The sequence below is a fragment of the Atheta coriaria genome, unplaced genomic scaffold (assembly GCF_025399875.1).
Source record: "Atheta coriaria isolate IRGN ID8LTWV9N9 unplaced genomic scaffold, Caltech_Dcor_3.1 hic_scaffold_13_pilon, whole genome shotgun sequence".
Classification (NCBI taxonomy): domain Eukaryota; kingdom Metazoa; phylum Arthropoda; class Insecta; order Coleoptera; family Staphylinidae; genus Dalotia; species Dalotia coriaria.
The window spans coordinates 816,350-842,306 of record NW_027045455.1 but is presented as its reverse complement, the minus strand read 5'-3'; the positions used below and the strand labels follow the sequence as shown (position 1 = coordinate 842,306).

General features: G+C 39.2%; 3 protein-coding genes and 1 long non-coding RNA gene across 6 annotated transcripts in view; 2 read left to right on the top strand and 2 right to left on the bottom strand.

The window, feature by feature from the left end:
- LOC135801737 (uncharacterized) overlaps positions 1 to 14,398 on the top strand; it is a 43,240-nt gene extending 28,842 nt beyond the window's left edge. For all 3 annotated transcript variants that reach the window (XM_065315247.1, XM_065315244.1, XM_065315246.1), the window contains 5 exons: positions 1,579 to 4,019; positions 4,081 to 4,221; positions 12,421 to 12,552; positions 12,613 to 13,054; positions 13,111 to 14,398. In XM_065315247.1, the coding sequence (XP_065171319.1) occupies positions 1,579 to 4,019; positions 4,081 to 4,221; positions 12,421 to 12,552; positions 12,613 to 13,054; positions 13,111 to 13,718 (3,764 nt within the window). In that variant the 3' untranslated portion in view covers positions 13,719 to 14,398. The remainder of the gene's footprint in view (positions 1 to 1,578; positions 4,020 to 4,080; positions 4,222 to 12,420; positions 12,553 to 12,612; positions 13,055 to 13,110) is intronic.
- Positions 14,399 to 14,756: 358 nt separating this feature from the next.
- Positions 14,757 to 15,836, top strand: LOC135801840 (exosome complex component MTR3-like). Its single transcript, XM_065315366.1, has 2 exons — positions 14,757 to 15,043; positions 15,099 to 15,836. Exons 1-2 carry the CDS (start codon positions 14,881 to 14,883, stop codon positions 15,806 to 15,808), a joined length of 873 nt encoding a protein of 290 aa, XP_065171438.1. The 5' UTR covers positions 14,757 to 14,880; the 3' UTR covers positions 15,809 to 15,836.
- On the bottom strand, positions 15,822 to 17,453 carry LOC135801839 (EARP-interacting protein homolog). Its single transcript, XM_065315364.1, has 6 exons — positions 17,310 to 17,453; positions 16,843 to 17,253; positions 16,668 to 16,787; positions 16,395 to 16,615; positions 16,190 to 16,342; positions 15,822 to 16,039 (listed from the first exon to the last, which is right to left on the bottom strand). The coding sequence occupies exons 1-6, from the start codon at positions 17,355 to 17,357 to the stop codon at positions 15,880 to 15,882; spliced, it is 1,113 nt and encodes a 370-aa protein (XP_065171436.1). The 5' UTR covers positions 17,358 to 17,453; the 3' UTR covers positions 15,822 to 15,879.
- Positions 17,454 to 24,857: 7,404 nt separating this feature from the next.
- LOC135801843 (uncharacterized) lies at positions 24,858 to 25,481 on the bottom strand. The gene is made up of 2 exons (XR_010550457.1): positions 25,444 to 25,481; positions 24,858 to 25,376 (listed from the first exon to the last, which is right to left on the bottom strand). It is a non-coding gene; the product is annotated as an uncharacterized lncRNA (long non-coding RNA).
- Positions 25,482 to 25,957: the final 476 nt, after the last annotated feature.

The following is a 25,957-nucleotide window of genomic DNA, read 5'->3' as shown; positions in this document are numbered from 1 at the left end:
GCGCGGCGAGATGCAAATATTAGCGATACAAATTGATGGCAAATTACGGCCGGCGAAATAACGGACTGAGTGCGCGCCGTGTGTCGTGATTTCCAGCAGGGAAAATCCTAATCCTAATCAGATAAGAACGAGCGCATTATGTGCCAGGAAATTTGAAGTTTATTTCTGTATAGCGCGCAGTGCGATTAGAGCGCGCCCTCGGAGCCCCGGCGCAGCGTTTATTATTGTTATGGACGTAAATCGATCTCTTCCTCGTTGTGACGACGCGGCGTGTGCTTTATTGGCACGTATCGGCGATGGGTGGATTATCGGCGATTGCGAATTGCAATTTGCGGCGATGCATTATCTTAATGTGCGCCACGAACGATCGGAATAATTTAATAAAGCCATTTCAATCACAGCCGTCGAGGATGTGCTTATTTGCGTATCGCATTACAATAATTTGCGTTTCCTAAGTAGGCGCAACGTGCTCATTTCGTTATCAGCATTCAGATTTTCTCATAGGAATATCGAATTATTTCGTATACGGAACACAGGACTCTAAAATGTTTTAGAACAATTGGATATTTAGATTTAGTGGTTTGATTTCTGTTATTTTAAAATATAATATTAAAAAACACATTGTTCTTTAATTGTTTCACTTTATACTTGAAGAAAATTTTGTGCACAAATTTCCATGAAAAAATTAAAAATTTCATAAATTTTCATTGAAATTTTAAGGAAAAAAAATTATTCGACGTGATCATTGAGAATCACGAAACAAAACATTAAATCATTAGTTACATCAACGTGATAAACCGAACAGAAGACTAAGAATTTCACTCTGATTCACCTGACGAATAATCCTAGCACTACCAGTCGGAATATATATGATCTGTCAGTGGAATTTCGCGCTGCGGAAAAATGAGCGGCGCGCAGGATGGATCGAGACGAACAACGGCTGCGAACGGCGCGCAAAAATCGCAAACATGGCCCCGGCATTACGAAATGATAAATTATGATCATTGCGCGCGCGGCACGGTGCAAGATGCGTGTTTTTTTTGTTGTCTATTTTTGTCAGGCATTCGCGCTTTGTTTATGCACACCGCGTGCCGTCATAATAGATCAACAATAATAAAATATTATCGAGAGCGGCGAGCGACCATTCATGAATAAATATAACATCGCATGAATGACTGACTAATGCGGCGGGCAGCAAGGTTGCGTCCGACTTGCGGCTCGGACCAAGTGTAGAGCTGCGCTTTTCTTAAGTTGTGGGCCTGAGAATGAGCCACGCTCAGCTCATGGTTAATAAGCAGTTATTAAACTTACAAGATGTTAATCGTCATTTTAATTTGAAGTATAAAAAATGTGCATGCGAGCGCACTGCGAGTACGCAATTAGTATCGCACTTGTGTACAAGTTCACTTAAATTGCTGTTATCGGTGATTTATGATCTAATGTATGTCGCATTGTAATTATATTGGAAAATGTGCGTCGTGATGCGCCATCCGTTTTATTTGTATTGTTTTGCTGCGGATTGCATCTTGCAAACGTGTCCTGGTTTATTTTTATTTTTATGTTTTCGTATTGTTGCAGGCTCATACCCTGAAAAGTTTCACACACTACCAGCGCGTCGAAAATTAAAGCAACCGCCTGAGTTTTCCGCGTCTTTGGACCGCAAAGCGAGACGTAGAAACAGTGCGGATTTAGTGGTGCCTCCGAAGAAGCCACCGCGTACGTTTGCTAACACGCACCACACTCTGCAGCATCCTGTCAAGCCGAAGAAGTCATCGTTGAGACGGGCGGTGAGCGACGCTGCTGGCCTGCGCGGCGACAATGAATTGCGCCATCGCCGCGAGAAAACAGCCGGCGAAGGCGAGGACGCGTCCGCAGTGCTGAGGCTCCACCATAAGAAGCAGCTGTCACCAATTATAGAAGTTACGCAACGCGAGGACTACTTTACGCCCACGTTGAAACCGAGCACCAGCTTCAAGGAGAATGATAAAAATGTAGATAACGACGCGCGAGCGCCAGCGAGAAGGAAGAAACCAGCGCAGCACCAGCAGCACTCAGTCGGTGACGACCGCGCGGCGTCAGCGGCCGGCGCCGTTTTGCATACGACAAATAGCAAGCCCACGGCGTCGCCCGAAATCAAAAATCAAGTTGTCGTGATTGATGTCGACAAGGCGACCAAGATAGGCAAGCGTGACGACGCAAAGGACTCGAAGCTATCGGCCGCTGCCATTGGCAGAAAGATCAAATCTCTGGCGATCAAGACAGCTGGAAAGAAGAAGAAATTCAAAGACAAACTCACGCCCATTGCTAAAACTCCAGTGAAAACAACTATCCCTCGTCAAGAGGTGTCAAAATATATTCCACCACCTCCGCCGCTGCCACTTCCGGTGAATTCTCTTGTGAAGGACGCCATTGATAGCATTCACAATCGAGCTCACCAGAGTGAGATGATCCACAGTAGCCAGCAGCCAGTTGAGAGATTGCCACTCACGCGTGGTCGCACCGTCGACACGATGGTGAAGAAACTCAGCTATGAGAGTTCGTCGCCACCGCCGAAAACGAACATCATGATCACACCCAATGTCTCCGTGCAGCATAATAACAATCAGCCGTTCTCGTACACTCGCGGTTTGTCGCCCGAGCGGAGTCCCACCAGCCCGACTAGTCCCATCATCTACGCCCAGGTGGTGTGCACCAACGGCACGAATGGCACCGGTGGCAAACAAACAGTTCACACAGCCTACACTGGTAAGAAACACCTTCCACACTCCGATTCGGATGAAGGGCTTGGATATGAGGAGAATTCAGGTTTCCGGTCTTCGGAGAAAAGCATCACTCACTTTGGTGATGATAAATATAACATGAAGACGGATTATTACAACAATGGCAATAATGATTCGCGTTTTGAAGAAGAGTATCCGATTACTCCAAAGTTTCAAAGTAACGCGTATAATGGCTACCATTATGATAGTAAGTTTACCAAGGTGGATCAAGGCATGTTTATTGATTCATCTTCACGTGGACGAGGTGATGGCATGGATTCCAAAAGACGTGAGAGTTTAACGGAGACTTTCGAAAATGGAACCAATGGAAAATTTATTTCGAATAATAATGTTGTTGTTGGAAGCGGACGGAAAGATCTAAGTGCTCGAAGAGATTTGTTAGAATCACGGATTACAAGAAGATTTGGTGAGAAACGAGGATCACCTGAATATTCCCCGAAACCTACCTACATTACCGAGACCACTACCAGATATTACCGGAGTGGATCTGCTAGTCCCGTTCCAGGTCGGGATAAGATCACATCCGAAACAAAAGTCGAAACGAAAAAGTATCAAACCGAAAAGTACCGCTACGGATTTGATCCAGAACCGAAAAGTTTCGACTCACAGGCGAGCGATTACAGATCCAGTCCCGAGAGTAGACCCTTTGAAACTAGTCATAGGAATACCCACACGAATAAATACACGCTTAAAAGTCAGCAGCAGCAGCAACAGTTGACCAAGGATCGTAACTTTTACAAATCCAATCCAGAGATTCACATGCGATCGTACAACTATGACGATCACAGACGTTTCCATGACAGTTATCATGATTCACTGAAACGTGGCGAGATAGAACGTAAAGATAAATTTGGTGATTCCGGTATTGAGAACGACTTCCGGAGAGATTCCGGCGAGAGGCGGAAACGCGGCGAGTGTTCCAACGAGAGCGAAGACGAAGGGTTTGCTAGTTCACTCCTGATCGCCAGTGAAAGGCAGCATACAGAAGATAATTTCGCACGGCGTAATCGACGTGGATACGACTCAGATCGAGGTTATATCAAAGATGACGACTACCGGAACCTGGAGACGATGGAGTACAGAAAGTACAAGCACGATTACGCGCCCAGGGAGCGCAGCATCGACGACGGCTCGCATTTTGATCCACGGATTGATAAAAATGTCCTCGTGGATAGACGCAACCTAAAGAAGATTGACAAGAAACCACCGAAACCTGAGAAGAAGAGTAACTTGGAGAAGGTAATTTACTACAAACATAACAATCAATAGTGTTAAATTAAGATAATTTCGTTCTTTGCAGGTGAAGCAATTATTCACCAGCAGCAAGAAAAAGAAGGAGAAACAAGCGATGGTACGTGAGGAGAGCCTGCGGGCGAGATACACTGAATACAAAGGAGGCGAGACCAAGTTCCGAGCCAGCAATGGTCCTCCATCAAACACGGTGAGTGAGCATGATGATCATGATCGCAATATACACGACAAAATGTCACATTAAATTTTCGGGTTGGCTGAAACGCACAGAAGTGATACATTGTAACTTTGTGGCGATTCCGGGAAGTTAGGTCATCCGCGAAATGTCTATCTCACGGGACGGGTCTTGGGAGACTTGAGACTTAAAATGGCGGTAGCCACAAATCCTGCGATACATTTAGATATGATCTGCGCGTGTTACTTTACGAGCGGCATTCGTGCGGCAGTAAATCTTGCCAAAATCATGAGAATTTTTCTTTCTGCACTTTTAAAAATTTGTTTTTAAGCTACAAATTTTGATACTTATTCGATAATTACTCGGAAGTGAGAGTAGCTATAAAAATTCGTTTTATAGTCAATAATTTACACATAAATCTCGCATATTTTTAGATATTGCTTCATTCGAATTGTTATTCTTCACGTATTGCAAACGAGTTTTGTGTTTCAACGTGAAAATTTATCGATTTACTTGATGCATGATTTACTCAACTTGATTTTATTGACAAACGACGCCATATGGTGTTTATCACTTGCGTAATGCTGACCTTCAGATTCAAACCCATAGGAATCGAGTATGTAAATTTATTCGTCGCTTGATTCGGTCGATTTTTCCACATTCGAATGAAATTTCCTTTTCGTCGCACCCGGTTTGTCGATTCAGGTCGTGCACGAGTTGTTCAGATAGCGACATTTTTATGCACGCGCGACGCTTCCTTCCTGTTTCGCGGTTTCCCACCGCCCTTGATATTTACGCTTCATAAACGATCGCCGCTGGTGCGCGAGAGCGAATTCCGTGCACGTGTTGCGACCAACAATCGCATCAAGGTCAGAGGCGAGCAACAAGTCGAACATGAAACGAAATCGCAATGAGAAAACCGCAACATGTTGTATTAATTAGCGAAATCTCCGCCGAAGTGCAACCGAAAGTTTTTTGTGGGTTTATTTTCGGTTCAAATGAAAGTAAAACCATGAATTTATACGACTATGCTAATTGGGGTCTGCAATTATCAATTTTGGGCGCTCAGAATACCAAAATAGCCCCAATTTTGTAAAGCACTATATGCTAATTAAATTTATTCAGTTACGGTGTGTGATGTGATGTTTGTTGTTTGATCTTGTGCAGATCTTAAGAATTTATGTTTCTGTGAATTTTCTAAGATGGCTGCTTTTGGTTATGAGCTGTGTAGGCTTTGTTAGTTTGCAAAATCGGTGATATCTGGAAGATCTGTAAACGTCGGCAATTTATCAAAAATTTCGACCAATTACGCGATTCCAGGAAGACAGTCTGTAGAAGAATATCGATCATTTGCTGTAGCATCGCACTTGGACGCGCACGGCCGCCATATTAGATTCTGCAACAATCAAAATAGCTGATGATAGTGAAAGGAGATGCGAGAGCAACGTTTTTGCGTTGGCTCGCCGAAGAGTGATTGCGTCATTGAGTGGCCTAGGTCTGGAGTGCCATATATGGACGAGCCGCGCCACAAGTCGGTCATTGCGAGCCGCGATCTCGCGATGTATACGAGTATGGCAGCGACGACCAGCCGCACACCAACGCTGACTCATCACCTTCTTCGCGCCGCGGCCGAAGATCGCAAAATGTGGATTTCTGCCACACCAGTGTCCACGCACGGCCATTCAATACACATGGCATGCATGGCGTCCGGTTGGCCCGCCACCTCCGTCAATTAATTAATTTACACGCAACACCCACACACCGCCGGACATGCTTTTGCACTTTACTACTCGTCTTTTTCCACGGCGCGCATCGTCAGAATGTCGACAATCAACACACGCCCGGGGCAAATATTTCGCACCGAAAATATCACCCGTGTTGAAAGCATATTTCAATCCACACCACGCCTAATGATATGCAACACACAATTCACTATAAATGCACATTTGGTTGTCTAGCAGACTTTTTCGTACCTAGTTATATGTTTTAGAACGTAAAAAAATCATGCATCATTTTTATTACATACATATCTGCAGATCTTTCAATTAAAATGTAGTTTATGTCTTCCATTGTTAGCTCACTAAAGAAACAATTACAGCGTATTCATTAAACCAACATATTTTTCATCTGTGTGTGGCATGAAACGCAAAAAGTGCACACGCAAGTGAAAAACAGTTTCACTTGCATCATGCTTCTTGGTGGCATTGTCGTGGCTGTTAACGACGATATGAGAACTTTGAGAACTAAATAATAATTGCAATATGTTTCGAGATTATCTTAATTTTCATGGTTGTGAGAAGCAGCTAAATGCCTTCGCGTTATATAACATTCACGCAGCCACACACACACATGTACTTCCCCGAGTTTTAATTTATTGCGCATGCGGCTAAACGTTCTTTTCATTAAAGCCGATTCGGGCCGGCTGGCGACGAGAAAAACTTGAAATTAGATTTAATGTTCTTGCACATCCTCGGGAATCAGCATTGAATAAAAACCCAAGAGGATGAATAATCAAGTAAAAGTGAGTTATAACACACACGCGTGCATCAGGTTGAAAAGTAAGAGTTTCGCAATTTCTTCGTCGGCATTCCAAGTCCGCGAGGTTTTATTTATGGATGAATTACGAATATTATATGCATGTGATGCATATTACGCATAGCTGGGTGATGTCGGTCGCAATTAGAAATGTTTGGCCGGCATTTTAATTGTTAATTGTCCTCGCACGCAAGGCGGTAGGAAATAATCATAATAATCATTACGGCGCGCGTGTGTGTTCTCGTCGTTTATTCGCTTTCCTTGCCAACAATAATGATAATCAGCGATAATAAAACTGATTGAAATCTCTTTTATTTGCGGCGATTCGCTCGCAATATTTAGCATAATTAGTCAGCGCTCGCATAATAAATAAATCGAATGCGTCGAACATGCACATTAGTCATTTATCTCCGCCGTTGTTGGCAGCGCCATTACGTGGACGATCAATTAAAACATTTTAGCGACGCGTCCAAGTCGCAGGACTCACTGAATTTAAATTGCTTAGATATTAAAGGAGAAATGTTTTTTTTTGTAAAAAGCAGTTTGAATTACAAATGGTTTAGTTATTTGTATTTTATATTTATATGGTGCAGTATATTGACAACTAATTGACAATCATTCTGAAAATGTGTGCATCTCAAGATATTCAATCAGAAAATAAGTTTAAAATGTTGTACGCATGCGCACTAGCCCAGCGGCGAAAATGCACGTCATTAAATAAATTGATTTAATTCGTTTTTAATGGAGACGCCGTTCAAAAAAAGGAAGTGTATTAATAAATGAGGTTAAAGCAATGCGTATCTCATAGAAATCTGCCTGCGATGATGGACCGGTTCAAACATCACAATGAAAAGCGGAAAATTGCAAATTGCTCAATGAAAGCAGCCGTCAGCGTATAATTTCACCCGAGGGGGGTTGGGTGTAATTGTGTAATTGCCACTTTGCAAATTACTTCTGAATATATTTACGCGCAGGCGATTAAATTTAGACAAATATTTTATGAATGTACACATAACCACAACCAATGGTTATTGCTAGGCACTTCGCAATCGGCATCCCTTGAGATTGTATTTTTCTTTCGTCTACTCCGACGAAAATTCCTCCCTGCTAATTGTGTTTATGAATCTGTGAAAACTGCAAAACACGATTTCAACATCGGATAACACGAGCCCACATGCATCTCGCCGAACATTTGTCTCCAGCGAGCAGCATGTAGAAGAATGCTGAAAGTGAAGCCCCCAGAGAGCCGAGATTGTCCTCATGCGCGCCTGTAATGGTAATAATAATAATAACGAAGTCGAATGCAAATAAAATTCAAACGGCCGAACGATTATACGCATGGCGTTCATTAAAAACAATGTTCCGTCTTATCATTACACGACATTATTTGATGTAATGGCTTTTCGGTGCCTACACATAATGCCATATAATGTTGGACGATTCGCGTGTTCGTCCGCTGGGTGTCCGCACTTAATAACATTATTTACCCGACGCGCCGCGCGCATTACTTTTTATTTATGCGCCATTTTGGCTCTGCGCGAATTTGTTGTCATAGAGTTTTTCTTCGTTTTCTTTGGCGACGACGACGATGCGACTCGCTGGTGATGTGGTGATACTTATCGAGACAGAGTGTATTTTTCAGTTTAATGACATCACGGACACGGCGACGTTTTCTCATCGTTATTCTTTTCTTTGCTGCGCGACATTACTTGCGCTTTTATTCCAGTCATTGAATTCCACTTTCACGTACTTGGATTTTATTTTATGGTCATTAACCAATTCCAACTGTCAATAGATTACGTTTCATATCAGTTACATAACATACTTTTTTCAGTTTCATAAAAATCATAAAACTCTAAACTATATGCAACCCAAAACACATTAAAACTGTGTAGACAGTACATAGCCTAGTTTGTGTTTGTTTCTTGTGATTTATGATCGTCATTACTCGCTTGTTGTTTAATACTAATGTAACACGATGCCTTTAGGTCATATAAACAGGCATAATTCCACTAACAAATTTAAAACTTTAATTAAAACTGCATACAAGTTAATTACACATTAAAAATGAGATTCATTGAGACCAGTCGACATTGATAAAATAAAAATAAAAAACAACGCGAAAGCAATCTCTAGCATCGCCAGCATATCTCTAATTTCGCAAATTGCACTGCGCCGCCGGCTGACAAGTATTATATCGGTCCAATTAAGCGCAATCGAATCGCAGCGCACCGAAACTAAATCCACTCCGCCTAATATTGAATTCAATCTAATAACCTAATTATAAATCGCATGATGTATCGTCGATATTATAATCGATAACAGATACAAACAGCCACACAAGCATACAGGCGAATGATGATTGTGCGCTAGCGCGCCTGCGCGCGTTTAATCATGCATCCTTCGTGCGCAATTACTCGGGAGGCGAATCGGCGGTGTAAATCTGTAATAACAAGAACGACTTCCCACCCTGCAGCAGCTCCACAGTCATAGCCAGCGAGATAATTACGAACTGAATTGAGTCGGCGATATCAATCCTGGATATCAATTAAAGTTGCTTAATTAAAACCAATTATGAACAGTTTGCAACCCTATAAGTCGTTCCGCGGACCGCACACACGCAATGGCGCACTCGTCGCGCTTCGTAGAGAAGAGATCTTCGGAGTTGCAGAAGGTAGCAGCAACGAATGGCTCTGGAGATCTTTGATGCTCTGATCTGCATGTCGTTTGCATTCGTGGCTCAATTATTTTATAACTAGTGGTAATATAAGCTAGTAAGCTGGTGCAATCGACATGCATTTGAATGCACGTTGCATGCGCGCTGCGCTGATTGAAAAAATTCATGCGAAAAATTATCTGACCACATGAATATTCATTAAACGCCTCTTATCAATTTATATTATAATTGTAATTGCCACACGGCCGCATTGATGCATTTTTTCATTTATTTATTATTTTATTTTAATTTATTTGGAATTGCGTAACTTTTAAAATTTTATTTTTTTATTTTTTAAAGTAGAAACCCTTGATAAAGTAGTTTCCAATCGTTTGCCAGGTACAGATACAAATATATTCCCTTGGATACGCGTTGAATTTCCAAGAATGCCAAGGCCCCGCTGTTTATGTCCCAATGATAACTGCCGATTAGTCTTTAATACCGATCGTCGAGTTTTTACGTTTTACTCTCACTCGCCGCATGTAAGCATAAGTTATTCTCATTCGCGTTTCGCACGGCTAAAACATTCAAACGTTGTAACATATTCAAAACATTCGAGACTTTGAAGTGGATTCAAGCGATGCGTACTTGTGTCATAGTTGTAATGTGACGGTTCTGTAACCGGTCGCACATGCGTCTAAATATTATTTATAAACGTAAACGAATTCACGTACGCGCGCGCATGACGCGTCACGTGCACATGTTCACATGCGCGTTATGTATGACATCGTTTCTTTTTGATTTTTTTTGTTTTTTTATTCCTCTCGCTGGACGATCGCAGTGAAATTCTTTTCATTCATGCAGCGATCGTGCATTCATCAAGAAAATTACTTGTAATTGGCGTGAAGTTTTTAAAAACGTGTAATGTTGGTTATCTACGTCTGGGTTTTTGTTAGTTTGATTGCGGTTTCTGCGCTTGCGCGGTAAAAGATTAAAGATGAGTTTATTGTCTTGAAGGAAACATAATAATCAATCAAGAAGTCGCTGGCCGAAAATAAAATCAACAAAGCGCGACGAAGAAGTCCGCGCCTTCGTCATTGATTCATGCATGTGACGTTACCGACCATAATCTGATTAGTTTATCGAACGTGTGTGTAAATACGGCGGCGGGCGCGGCGCGCAAGAAGTCCGCGACCGAAGATAAAGATAGGATTTATAATTCCCAGGTGCTCATCTATTTTGAAGTCCCGCTGCGCACGTCGGTTTTATATTAATCATTAATGAAGAATACGCACCGGCCCAGGTACGGGCGCATGCACACGCCGACGTACACACAACGCGCGTATTTTTTTGCGCCGCGTGCGCGCGCCTCGGCAATAACTATAAAAACATTTACAACATTATTATCCTCTCGATTGAGCGCGCACACAATTGAAATAGTTGTGCGTCGGGTTGCATACGTGTGCGGCGCGCAGAGGGCGCCATTGTCCTGCGCGGATTAATAAAGCATTACGCAATATCGAACGCCATTGGGCGCTAATTGCGTTAATAAATAAGCGCCAACATTGAATTCGTATTATTGTTGATTAGTATTTGCGCGCGGGACGTCTGGACGCGATGGACGCGATGGCATCGCTCCGCAAGGCCCTTGAAGGCCGGCCGGTCAGTCGCCGCGGTCACATCTGATATCGGCGAATGCCGCACATACCCACTTCATAAATATCACCCTGTACGCTCATTATACCACCGCGTTTCATCTGCCCGCGCGCTGCCGAGCCACGGTAGCCTCTTCTTTGTGCGCGAGTCGCGAGCTTATTTAAAAGCTTTGTCGAATAGGCGAGCAGGGAATGTGCGCCGGACGCGCCGAGCTACACCGCCGTATTGAAACTTTATTAACAAACAAGATAATGCGCAGGATAAAGGAAAATTATTGTCCTCGCCATTTTTCCCACTGCCGGCGGATTTCGATTCGATGAATTTTTCCACGCGCGTAATTTCGCCGCAGATTGCGCGCATGCTCGCCGCCTTAATTTATTTCCCACCGGCTCAGCGGGCTCACCATCCCCGCGAGCGATAAATTCGCGCAGTTGGTGCGTTGCCATTTGTTTTCATCGAGATTATTTTCACTTTCGATTAAAACGCATTTTTGCAACGCGTTTGTCTTCTAAATCTGTCAAAATTAAAGACCAGTTTCACACAACTTTCGCAATACAAAATGCAACTTACAAAACTGATTTCGACCGATTGGTTTTAGTGTAATGCGACAAGTGACCTTTCCATTTTGCGCATTAACAATTAGCTCTCGAGAAATCGAAAGTGCAGCGTAATTTTATTTAACAGGTGTGATGGCGTAAATTTGGTTGAAATTTGCGACGTCTAGCAGGCTAATAAATAGTTTCTAAACGATGATTTATTTGTCAAATGTGCGCGCAGCCGCAGCATCCCGAAGGAAACGCTTTCATGGCGCTCATCATAACGCTTACGACTCTTATGAGAACGGCAATTTTTTTGTATCGTCCCGGGTGGACACGCGGACGCGCGGGACTATGAATAAGCATATAATTATAGCGTGAAGAGGCGCTCCGTCGCTTCTCGTCGCTTCTTCTAGTTTCATGGTCAGGCTGATCGGTAATAACGTTTTTCATATACCACCTTGTTGCTGCCGCCGGCCGCACGGCTGTCGGTCTCGTCTTTTATTTGCGCCTTGCAGGCGCCTGCTTGCCGCCCGGCAAAATGAAGCCTCTTTCATTCATTCACAACGTCTCCGTGATCGCCGCGCGCTTCATTGTGACGAGCAGCGACTACGTTGTCTACCTCCGCGTCGTATAAATATAACATCTCGTCCGTAATTTTCGCTTGTTCATTGTGGCCTTTTTTGCTCGCGACGCGCAACTCACGCTGGACCGACCGCAGACTTATGATATCAATCTGCTTTTTTGTCTAACACTAGATACACTACGATCACAAGAATCTCAGGATGTTATAATTGTTTCATTCGTGTTTTTGCTTTTTATTTGCTTCAGGGTTACGACTATAGGAGACGCATTTCTCCTAGTCCTTCGCCAACGCGCGAAAATCAACGAAAACCGACGCCATCTTTACACAGCAGTTGGTTTAAATCTTTGGATAGATTATCTAGAAAGAAAACCAAGAAGGTATTATTATCATATTCTCACGTTAATATGTTCTTAAAATTAATTTTAAATCATTAACAGTTGGAAAAAGATGGTAATCAAACGAGTACCGAAGACGAAATAACGAAGCCGACAAAGAGTCTACGATTTTTCGGCGACACCGATCAAGAATCGAACGATAGCGTACCGCACAAATCGGCGCTAAAGCAGCAACGCTCTGCATTAACCACGAAACATCGCAGTCAATCGACGCGCGATCTGCACAACATCTCCGAAGAGTCGCACAAGCGCAATCATCACAAATCCATGCTCAACATTCATTCCGAGACGGAACGCGACGCAAAGGGACGTATGATTCTTAAGCCACCAGTATCTCCGTCGCATCGTGTCCGCGAGCCTGCGAAGCAACGCGATGATCGCAGTCGCCGGCGGAAGAACGAGGTCAGTTCTGTGGAGAGCTCCACCGAGGGTGACAGCAGTCAGCAATCACAACGCAGCGTCGTTTATCTACACGCTGCTACTGGTAAATCAACACTTTGTTTTTATCGGCCATTTTTTAATTGTGTTTTATTTATTCAGTTGGTGATATACCAGGACCTGGTTACCTCCGCAATGGTCGCCGTGCAGCATCCCGTGAAGAACTTGCCTCGAATGGATCCAGCCGTATTCAACCGCATGCGAAAACTCTCAGCCGTTCATTTTCCGTTCTTGCACCATGGAGACCTCGCCATTATCAGGAGGGTATGGACATCGACTATACGCAATATCCCAAGCCGGTGAAGAACGGCAAATACGAGCAGTATCGTAGCGGATCTAGTCGGCGCGAATCGTCCACCCTCAAGAAGAAAGCAGCCGAGTCTCGACGTTCCAATCAGAACATTTCAACACTCGGTAATAAAAAGTCTCGCAGTAAAGAGAACATTTCCACCTTAAAGCGAGGAGAAGTGAAGAGTTCCAGTTCAAGTTTGTATAAGAAAAAGGAACGCCAACCGAAAGAAAACAATCGGTACAACCGGGAGGAGAAACGCATGGCTTCCAAGAGCATGTCGGTGGAGTCACTCGGTAGCAATCGCAGCGGAAGTCGCAAAGGTGAAGTCTCCAGGTCTGTTTCGATGCCGCGCGATCCCGAGAAGAGCGCTGGATGGTTCAATATGTCAAAGAAGAGCAAAAAACACGTCGAGTATTGACATTGATGTACATTGTGTTAATGTGTTGAGATTTAGGACTGTACCGACAAGTGCCATTCATTTCATAACGAATTCGTTCTCTCAATAATTTTAAGACGTAAATTTTCGGAGATGAACTAATTATGATAATAATAATCGCAAGTGCCTTATATAGCCGTAGGGGTGATGAACGTGGCATTGAGATGTTCATAAACACTAAGTTTTTTGTTCCAGCTAATAACATACATTCCGATAACATATAATGCTTACTGAATCTTTTTTATCGTTGCGAGAATTATGGGTGCTATAATGTAATTAATAGGTTTGACATAGATATCTCTCTGTATGTCTGTAAAATTGTAAATAACACAACAATCATTTTGGGATCAAGTGTAATTTGAATTTTTTTTACTGATGTACACGTGTGTAGTAGTAATGCCGGGAGCATCAACAAGTAGCACTTGAATCATGTTACCAAATTTCTCTCCGTGAGTAAATATTACATCGTGAATCATTTATGTGCGTAAGGGACGAGATTGGCAGGTAATTTTAAGTATATTTGTCTTTGATAATGTATAATTTCACTGTTGATTTATTCACTCATGATAGTTACAAATAGTCATGTAATTATAATTTCGAAATATTTGCTGTACGTTATAAAAATACATAATTTAGGACATAAATAAAACAAATATAATAAATATTGGTTTCATTATTCAATTTCCTGATCTTTTATGTTAATCTAAACTTTTATATAAATTTTCTTCATGTGTTTGTTAATATTTTTCTACTTCCACCTATAAAACGCCAGTTTATCCACGGTATTTAGACCCAAAACATGGTACTTTGTATACGGACGGCCAAGCCGTATACAATATTCATTATTTTTACGTGAATTCAATTTCAATTTGTTATGAGTTTTTGCATGTTTTGTTTCGTGAGCATCGTCGGAAACTGTACGCTCTGCACAGTTTCATGTAAACATGTAAAAACTCCTAACAAATAAATACGTCTTCAACAACGAAAATAAATTGTTAGTAAGTTTTTCTCCCACCTTCCTGTACCATGTGCGTTCACAATCTAACCTCAAAATTTTAACTACTTTTGTTTAGAGTGCTTGTAATACGTTCATGTTTCAAACACTATAAATCTCTATATAAGTAATTGTTAATCGTGAATTAATATGCCTATCGATAACAGAAGAATAAATGGACCTGAAAATACGGTGCCCTATACTCTCTTTACGAAATTAAACACAAAATCCTTTAAAGAACAAGTGCAAGACGCTATACCGGTCAACGGCAAGAGATCCGATGGAAGAAAACACCTGGAGCATCGCAAAATATGTAAGTTTCCTGCACATAAACCATATCTAAAATAACCTATGAAATTTTGTTTTAGTTTTAAAAACTGGTGTTGTGAGTCAAGCTAAAGGCAGTGCATACATTGAAGTAGGAAAGACCAAGGTAATTGTCTCCTGCTATGACCCAAGGGAGATTCCTAACAAGGCAGATTACTGCCAAAAGGGAGAGCTCTACTGTGAGTTTAAATTCGCCACATTCAGCTGTGTACAACGGCGCATGTTTCAACAAGATGCTGAGGAGAAACAAAACAGCATTATCTTGAAACAAGCTTTAGAACCAGCTGTTTGTTTGCATGAATTTCCCAATTTTCAAGTGGACATCTATGCATTGGTGCTGGAAAATGATGGCTCAGCACTTAGTGCATCGATTACAGCAGCTGGTGTAGCTCTGGCACAAGCAAGTATTCCAATGTATGATTTAGTAACTGGTCTTTCAATTGGCATCATTGAGAACACATTTATTGTTGATCCATCCATCAAGGAGGAACAACTGTGTGACATTACTGATACCAATGAAGGGGAACAGACTGCTAGTGAACATGGGTTAATTATAATGTCAATGTTAAATACTCATGAGCAAATCTCTCAGTTTTATCAAACTGGTAATATAGCACTTGAGAATATTTCCAAAAGTATTGATATTTTAACTCAAGTCAACAAAGAAATTGTCCCACTTGTGCAGAAATGTTTGACCAACTATGTTCTTAAAAGTGTTCAGGAAAAGGAAGACAATCAGGCAGAGGATTAATAAATAGAGAGTATTACATAAATAATAATTGTTTATCATAAGTGTTTTGGAATGTTAAACATGTATAATACTTAAAGCATGATTTGGTATTTGATTGACTTTTTAACTCTAGAAATTAGAAGACGACCATCATATGAAAGGGACGCGAATACCCAAGGTTCAGCTGGTGACCATTCGGCGCAATAAACGCTGTCTTCATGTTCAAACCATTGCAGTTGACCATCTTGCAAACTAAAATTAAGGTAGGCAAATTATGTTACCGTGAATCGTTACTCTGTGTGGTCGTCATGTTTGTAAAGTGAATATTTACTTCCATGAAATGCAAGTCGGAAGTCGAAGTTGTGAGCTTCTTAGTCATGACTAATCATGTAATATACTTACATTTGTTTAGTCTCTCCTTCACCAGTGTATTCGACCAGGTCATTTGTATTTTCTGAACTGACGCTGGCAGCACTACTGAGCAAAACTCTGGCGTCCGAACTTGCAGTCAATAACAATTGGTCATGAAATGGGTTGAAACGTACGCACCAAACCCTAAAAAATGTTTGCATTACTCAGAATTCACTACGCGAATTATATTCGTTACCAATGTGAATGATCACTTCTTGAATAGACGGGTTGGTGCGTTTGTCGAAAGTCCCATATTTTAACAAACCCATCATCCCCACATGTAGCAATGTGATATTGTTTATGTGAGTTGAAGTCTATGTCCCTTACCAGCTGAGCATGCAGATTGTCAATGTGCCATGCCAGTCCACCACTGCGAATGTCGTACGTTTTTAAATGTGTTTCTGTTGCTGTTGTAATCTAAAAATGTGTTTATTGTACAGGGGGAATTTGTTTTTGAATGTGTACATACCTGATTGCAATTTTGATGTGGGTTCCACTTGCCAATGGTGAACTTTGCATTGCCTTTGCTCTCCAAGTTCACATTCAAGATCTGTTTGGAATCTTGTGCTGAGATATCCCACAGAACAACCTGCATAATCAGTTAAAACTTTATTCTCTCTTAATGTTTGTTAATTTGATGTTACCTGATTGCCAGTAACTGTAGCACATTTACTCTCATCAATTGGATGAAATTCATTTGTTATAATGTCATCATCATAGCTACTTAAATCAAATGTGTTTTGGACCTCCAAAGATTCAATTTGTTCAGAATTTTCAACTTCTGGAAGTTTTAATAAGCAAGTAGCTTTCTTGCATGTTAAGTTTTCATTGTTTATTGCATTGTAGCAACTTGACAGGATATTCTTGTGGAATGGACTAGCATTTAGTTTCCATATTTCCCCTTGAGAATGATAGAACACTGTGTTTTGTAGGGTTGAGTTTTCCTCGTCAAATTCCACTAAGTGTACTTGATTTTTAGCTTGTTTCAGTGATTGTGTTCCCATGAAAAACCTTACTTTTTCAGTTTCTGCTAGTTGAGGTGTTAGAACCCGAGCCTGGAAAAGTTCATATGAATATGTGGTAGTAGAATAATTGTGTGTTGATAATTTACTTGAAATTCCAAGCCATAAATAACTGAATTTTCCTGATCTCCGTCCATTTTCGGGTGTATAACGTTTTATGGTTATGCAGTAAACACAGTGTAACTCTTTTAGTGTATGTTTGGTTGCATATGTATATTTAACATTCGTAGTAAGTATTCCCAACTTATTTAACTTTTTGAATTGTTGTCGTGTGTTAATTATGTTTCTAACATACACATTGTGTACTATTCTGGTTACAGTTAGATTAAAAGTTTGACATATGCGCTTCGTTTCTTATATTTAATTTAGTTAATACAGGGATTAATGTTAAATGTTGATTTAATGCGATTAATTATGGATTGACCTGGAAAATAAAATTTCAATCTGACCCAAATCTGCTTGTGTTTGGGGTATATAACACACTTTCTAACAATAACATCAATAAAAAATTCTATATCGTGTACATCGCGCTTGTTCTACCTGCACAAACACTGCGCACTCCGCTTTGCTGATTGCGGCGTAGTCGGCCCAAAGAAAAGGTAAACAAACATTTAGGGGAGAGGGGGGCAAAGTGGGCCCCATAAGCAAAAAAAGGGGATTTGTTTACCTTCTTTCACTCGTTACCCTATTTTTTATATCCTTGTTCAGTATTCAATATTAATAAGCCGTGTCTATCAAAACAAAAAAACTTCAAAATATGGGGCAAGTGGGCCCCCGCCCACTAAAAATTTTGCTATTACCTTTGTGTCCATTTTTTGCTTATATATTTTTTTTTCATTTCTTACTTCGAATTTGTTGATGTGAGTTATTTTCCCCTCTTATTTATCAAAAATTTTAGGGGGCCGACTTTGCCCCTCAATTTTTTAAGCCACCTGAATTTCAGGGGCCCACTTTGCCCCCAGGGGCCCACTTTGCCCCCCCTTCCCCTATATTTCATTGACGAACATACACGTTCAATGTTTGTATGTGGTAGTGTCTAAACATTCTTGCGACTCACGTCGCACTGGAATTCGACCGGTTTGTTCTTATCTCTTATTGTCAGGTGATTCGCGTACGATATTCGTGTATAGTTTTTACTGATGGCGCCGCGGATGGCGCCGCGTGTATCGTTTGCTCATGCTGCAGGAATAAAATTAGTTTCGCCGTATCCGACGGATGGTTCGCACGCGGTCGCCACGATTCTCCTTTCTTCGGATTTAATTCGATAACTCGTATTACTTTCGGTGTTCTTAGTGATTATTGCTGACTATTGTGTCGCGCTAATGATTTATCGCTTATAAGATGTTCGCGAAATGCAAATATTGTGTATTTGTTCGTGAGCGAGGTGCCGACGGATGCCGTTTACGATGTTTTGCAGTACTAACCGGTAAGTAAATTAAACATTATTCTCAACCACATTAATTGATTATGTTTCTGCCATTTGTTTTTCTTTATTTTCATATTTTCATAGTGTTTTTGCACATTTTTGCATTTTAGTCATATTTTTGGACCTTTACCCCAAAGAATAGAATTATTTTTTATTTTTATCTAATAGAGAATTATCCAATCTTTCATATTCTTCAATCTGTTGATCGCTATAGCTTTTAATTTAAAAGATACGTACTATTCAAGTTTATTGACTTAAATATGACAAAACCGTGGATTTTTTTTGTTAATTTAGTTATATTGCAATTAATCGCAATTGTATAGTTGAATCTCATTCGGGATACCGTAGCAGGGTGGCGGTAAAAGTGTCTCCCATTCAGGGCATCGGTAGAAGTGACTCGTATTTAGGGAACCGCATGAGGATGATTTTTTTCTTCTCTTAAATATCCAATTTAACTAGCTTATTTTATAATTTATAATTAATTCGTTCTTTTTCATCTATAATCCGTCTTGTTCTATCGAATTAAATATCGCTAAAATAATTTGTGTAAAATCAAACAATCTTCCAGTATAAGAAATTTGAATTACATAATTCAGATTTTAAATTTTTATTAATTTTTTTTAATCCAAATTCTGGGACTACTAATTGCACTATTTATAAATAGCACTAGAATTAACCAGAAGTGTAAAACTGGCATGTATTGTTTATTTCTATAGTTATCAGGAAGTGCGATCATTCGACAGGAGAATTTTGTTTGTTTTGAACACAACTTACACTTTCTTATCGCATTCGCTGTGAGAATGCAACGCATGAGATCCCCTCACGCTACATGTTACATCTACATGTTACATGTTACATGTTACATGTTCATCTTAGTTTAGTTTTGATCGCAGGGAACGTGCCAAAGCGATTCGTTCACAAAGTCGAATGCCATCGTCGCACTAGCTATGCGCATCTTTTTCTTTCTTATCATAAACTGTCACGTCGTTGCTTGCACAGTTTGCAGCCAGTTTCGTGCCAGTATCTGGTTGATCCAATATTTTACGCGACTCGTATTGTTTGTCCGGACAATTGGCTATAGTAATGTTATTTGTTTGCGCGTTTATTGTCTATAAATGCGGGTTAATTGCCGGTTGATTTGATATTCATTATTAGGAATTACCCATTGTGCTGGTGTAAGTAACTTTTAACTAAACATCACAGATTGTTTGTTGTTCTCCGCTGTGTGATTATAATATTTCGAAATAGTATTAAATGTTTTTGTTTTAACTTATGTTTTCCTTGTTTATTTACAGCATTAGCCGTGCCTTGGAGTCCCATGAGTTCTGCATTGGTAAGTTTATAATTCAATTATATTTTTCGTTTTAATTTCGGCGTCCTCCATTAGTTTGTATTTACGTTGTTTTGATTTATCGCGTTCTATCGCGTGTTGCAAATATATAAGATAGTCGCGTACTCGCCTGATTCATCTTAAAATTAACTGTTTAGTTTTTCCTTCGCTTACAAAAGCACAAGAGTTGTACAACAATTTTTGTGTCGCGTTGCCATCTGCTCATATCGCATGCAGTATATCTTAGTTTAGTTTTTATTATTTTTAATTTTAACCTGATAAAAAATTTTCTAATCATTCACATTCTTTGATCCGTTGCTTGCTTGCGATTTTAGTTTAGTTTAAAAGAGGGCAGCGGTAGAAGTGGTTCGTGTTCAGGGCCCATTTTTACATTTTACCCATTTTTTCTTAAGAATTAAAATTTCATCTCTTAGATTTCCGTTTTAACTATCCTATCTTATAGAGAATAGTCCGTAGATTAAGACGTTACGATGCGATCTTAATTATCTCTTTTAGTTTACAAGTTATACGCGATTGAATAAAATGAGCAAAAATTGCAAATTGTCACTTTTTCGACCTTTTACTGTAGGAAATATAATTATTTTATATTTTTATCTGATAGAAAATTTTCCAATCTTTCATAATCAATAATTTGCTGGTTGCTATCGCTTTTAGTTTAAGAGATATTAATTATCAAAAATCGTCGAAAAAAAGCATCAAGCACCCCCCCTTGGCAATTTTTTCTTAAGAATGAAAATTTCATCTCTCAGATTTCCCTTTTAACTATCCTATCTGATAGAGAATAGTCCGTAGATTAAGACGCTGCGATCAGATCCTATTTATCACTTTTAGTTTACGAGATATTTGCGATTGAATAAAACGGGCAAAAATTGCAAAATGTCACTTTTTAGCACTTTTAGTCGCATTTTTCGACCTTTTACTGTAGGAAATATAATTATTTTATATTTTTATCTGATAGAGAATTTTCCAATCTTTCATAATCAGTAATTTGTTGGTTGCTATCGCTTTTACTTTAAGGGATATTAATTATCAAAAATCGTCGAAAAAAAGTATCAAGCACCCCCCCTTGGCAATTTTTTCTTAAGAATGAAAATTTCATCTCTCAGATTTCTGTTTTAACTATCCTATCTGATAGAGAATAGTCCGTAGATTAAGACGCTGCGATCAGATCCTATTTATCTCTTTTAGTTTACGAGATATTCGCGATTGAATAAAACGGGCAAAAATTGCAAAATGTCACTTTTTAGCACTTTTAGTCGCATTTTTCGACCTTTTACTGTAGGAAATATAATTATTTTATATTTTTATCTGATAGAGAATTTTCCAATCTTTCATAATCAGTAATTTGTTGGTTGCTATCGCTTTTACTTTAAGGGATATTAATTATCAAAAATCGTCGAAAAAAAGTATCAAGCACCCCCCCTTGGCAATTTTTTCTTAAGAATGAAAATTTCATCTCTCAGATTTCTGTTTTAACTATCCTATCTGATAGAGAATAGTCCGTAGATTAAGACGCTGCGATCAGATCCTATTTATCACTTTTAGTTTACGAGATATTCGCGATTGAATAAAATGGTCAAAAATTGCAAAATGTCACTTTTTAGCACTTTTAGTCGCTTTTTTCGACCTTTTACTGTAGGAAATATAATTATTTTATATTTTTATCTGATAGAGAATTTTCCAATCTTTCATAATCAGTAATTTGTTGGTTGCTATCGCTTTTAGTTTAAGAGATATTAATTATCAAAAATCGTCGAAAAAAAGTATCAAGCACCCCTTGGCAATTTTTTCTTAAGAATGAAAATTTCATCTCTCAGATTTCCGTTTTAACTATCCTATCTGATAGAGAATAGTCCGTAGATTAAGACGCTGCGATGCGATCTAAATTATCTCTTTTAGTTTACGAGATATTGTGGTTAAAATTATGACACTGTAACACTGAAATGGTAATAAGTATAAGTTTACTGACATATTTACGTGTTTTATAAAGTGTAAAGTACGTAAAGTTACAAACAACATGTGTGTTAACTAAGCCTCGGTAGGTTGACACAATCGATACAATTATACATAAAATATAATACATAAAACATAAATATATAAAGTTTTACATTTGGTATTAGTAAATTAATATAATAACTTATATAATTATTTATTTCAATTTTACGATGTGTAGTGTTAATGTATCACTGTTGCACTAAAATGGAAATAAGTGGTATTTTACTGTCCTACATACATATAAAGTGTGAGTAACCTTTACAAAAACGCCAATTATTTAATTAACTAAGGTATACAGTAAATTTTTACGAAAACTCAATCTTATTACATCCCAAAGCCCATAAATTCTTTTCGTATGCAGAGAAATATTGAAAGTAAAAGTAAATTTCGTGTATGTGCATTTCAAGATTGTAAATTTTTAGTTTCGGACTCGTGATATCGCTGCATACCTGCCTTGTACCCGGCTACGCGCAGCGCACACGACAGTTGTTTCACCGCGTGGTCCGCGCGCACGTCTCTCTAATCGCCACGCGTTTTGAGGTTTTAATTGGATTAATCGTCGGGTATTCTTTCGGCCATCGGCAAAATATTCGCAATGGGCATGTGTTCCTATTTTGTTTAATGATTTATGGCGGTTAGAGTCTTCTTAAGTGAGAAATAAGTGTCCGCTAATCCCTGCGCGAGTGAGTTTTCAGTTGATAGAATATATTACAGGATAGAAAATTTCCTCATCAATTTACAGGTGGGTGGTTAATTAAAATTTTTCGCGGAAAATTAAAGCGGTTTAACTTAAATTGATTATTCAATTTGTGGGATATTAATTTTGTAAATTACAAACACGTGGTGGCATTTTTATCAGAATTCTTTTTAGTCGCGTTTCCGAAAGTAACAGGATTGATTTAATTATTACAAGCACAGTTTTTAAAATTATCTGAGGATTATTAAAATGACAATTTTCATGTGGTCGACAACGCTTACTTTGCCGTCGGCCGTCGGTTCGGTCATGTTTTCGATGATCACGTAAACATTTTCAATCAAATTGCATCAGTAATTTAATCATTTCTTGTTGAAATAATATCTTGAACGGTGAATAGTTTTTCGTTTTCGCAGTCTCAGTATATATTAATATTTACATAGAAATAGGTATTTTTATCGTTTATAACCATTGTGTTGCTAGGCGCCGTCGCTTGCCTTCTGTTGATTTAAATGTTTTCCGCCGGATATTCTCTTTATACAGTTGATGCTACCATCAATTAATAAATATTTCTTCACAATATATAAAAATGTAAGTGTTTTATTTTTGTAGCACCCTTTTGCTCAATTTTCCGATGTTTTTCGGGTAAAATCTCTGATTTTTTATTAAAGTATTGTTGTTAATTTGTCAAGTTCGCTCTTCATATTGTGAATATTAACTCCCTTTGTAGTTTCTAAAATTTTATTTTTATAACACCCTGTATATTAGTTTTCCTAACAGCACGTAGAAAATCACCTTTAGTTGTGAATTTTGAGTGTTCTCTGTTTTTAACATGGAATTTTCTTTCTAGAACACCCTGTATATATGTTTTCCTTTGTGTCCGTGAAAATGTTGCTTTAGCTGTTGTTTTTATTATTTGCACTTTAAATTTTCTTTCTGGAACACCCTGTATATTAGTTTCCCTGAACGTCGAGTGAAAACGAGCGGCGTTTGTAGTATTGAGTTTCTTGTTTGCACTTTAAATTTATCTTGTGTAACACCCTGTATATTTGTTTCCATTTTCAATCACCTACAAAATTACTAATTATCTATTTCCTAATTTCCTTATTTCGGTAGAACTTTATGAAGTAGTACTTGCTGGCATGTGCGCGGCTATGGAGGTCGTAAGTCTTGTTTCAATATGGAGCCATATATTTTGTTGACTCGTAAAATCTAACCTTGTATTCTATTGTTAATAAAGAAATAGTAAGATATATTGACTTCTTTGATTTTTGTGTACCCCTTCTATCATTTCAGGAACAGGTCTCTAAGAGAGTTCCCTCTCTCAGGGGATGATCCCCACTATAAAAATTGTTAAGGTATCCTGTGTGATTTGTGTACTCCTTCTTTCATTTCAGCGACAGGTCAGAACTTGTAAGAATATTTTTAAGTGTCACCTCACTTGAGGCGACTTAAAACTTATGAAATATTTTTATAAGTTCTTAAAAGGATGTCCTTATAAGGAGTTCTCCCACTCGGGGGATGATCCCCCACCATAAAAATTGTTGATATGCCTGATAATTTCGGGGATGAAGCGCAGAGACATCGTAGCTGTAGGATGGGCCGGGAGCAATGGATAGACCGAAGCCTCCGGCGCTCTGGGAGATCGACCGTAGACTGTCTTATAACGACACGTGCCAAAAAATTTAAAAATCTGATCCTCTCCTGTTCTCTTTCTTCTATCTCCTACTCTTTTCTACTCTATTCTACTCTATTCTACTCTATTCTCTTCCTTCTATCTTCTGCTCTCTCTGCTATTCCTTCTTCTACTTCTCCTATATTTCTGTTCTCTGCTTCACTTGTATTTCAATTTCTCTCATATTTTGTTGCAATTTATATATGCAACCCAAATTACACCTGATATTTTTATATTTGAGAAAAATGCCTTCTATACCTGAGATTCGATCCGTGTCTGCTGGCATGCCAGCAGGTGCACATCTCCACTCGGCCACCGAGTGTTTTTGTCATTAATATTTGATTCTTCTATTTATGTTTCTACTTTATTCAACTTTTTAAAAACAACAACACATGCCTTAGCTATGTTGCCCTCACATAAGCTTCATATGAAATATGATTTAAGACGCATATCCTGAAAACAACAAAGAGGATATCACAAAGAAGAATGAATAATATTTTAATTTTAAATTGAGTTTTATTAATTGTATTTAACAATACATTCTCCATTTTTTTTAATAAAACGAACGTACGTACGATTCAAGTCATATCCTACATACCATCAAGCCACAACGCTCTCTTATCAAACGTTACACACAAAGTAGAACTGATAGTAGAATTGATGTTACTACTCACTCTAAAACGTTTGCACTAACAATTATGCCACGCGGAGAGAACGCGTGATTTATCCCCTCTAATTAACAATACCATTTTGGCCTATAAATCCAATTAGAATCCGTAGCCCAACAAAAGAGATCCGACGGCCGGCGGCTGATGGCTTATACACGCGCAGGTGGTGTCTTAAGTCTCGCGTCGATTTGAGATAACTCACTTGTTCAGTAGGTGATAGCAATCGATGACTAAACGATTCTAATGCTCGCACCCTATTAAAGTCTCCCGAAATACTAACAGTCGTGATGAAGACCAGCGGCGAAACAGAACACGTTCACACAGCACAAATGCGTAGCACCGACTGACTAAACAGGGAAAAACAACAGCCAATAGCAAGCGCAAGATTTACTGAGCAGTATAGCGAATTCTTACCTGAAGCCGACGACACACGGCGACCGGTGAGGTACTGTCCAAATTTAGCAAATTCTGCATTCATATAAGGAACATGGATCAAATATGAATCTTAGATATTGCTTTCCTATTCTAACTCACCTGCTATCAGCCTATCCTGATATTTCTATCTCACTCACTTGAACGCAAATTAATAAAACACAATCCATGTTATATATAATCCAAAAACGATTCAAAATGACTAAATAAAAACAAACAGTTACAAGTGATTGATATAACAACGTACGAAACGTACAATTTATCAAACAATACACGTTCTACAGGTACATCTCTTACGACATTAGAATATAACGCCATGAAGAATTAAATTTGGGGATATATTAAATGCACTTTAGTTTAAATACAATCCACTTGAACAGCCGCACTTAAGTTTTCATACTTTGCACTAAGAAATTCATATTATGCACTATAGATTGTATAACTTATATTTTAACACAATGCACTTACATATTCAGGTTTAAGCTTAAATTTGTTT

Bases quoted from the DNA above. Each gene is read 5' to 3' on its own strand.
- LOC135801840 (XM_065315366.1), top strand. From the start codon at position 14,881: ATGCCTATCGATAACAGAAGAATAAATGGACCTGAAAATACGGTGCCC. The intron at 15,044-15,098 runs GTAAGTTTCCTG...ATTTTGTTTTAG, and splicing joins CCTGGAGCATCGCAAAATAT to TTTTAAAAACTGGTGTTGTG.
- LOC135801839 (XM_065315364.1), bottom strand. From the start codon at position 17,357: ATGGACGGAGATCAGGAAAATTCAGTTATTTATGGCTTGGAATTTCAA. The intron at 16,788-16,842 runs GTAACATCAAAT...CTGATTATGCAG, and splicing joins CTACAGTTACTGGCAATCAG to GTTGTTCTGTGGGATATCTC. The intron at 16,040-16,189 runs GTAAGTATATTA...CCTTAATTTTAG, and splicing joins GAAGGAGAGACTAAACAAAT to TTTGCAAGATGGTCAACTGC.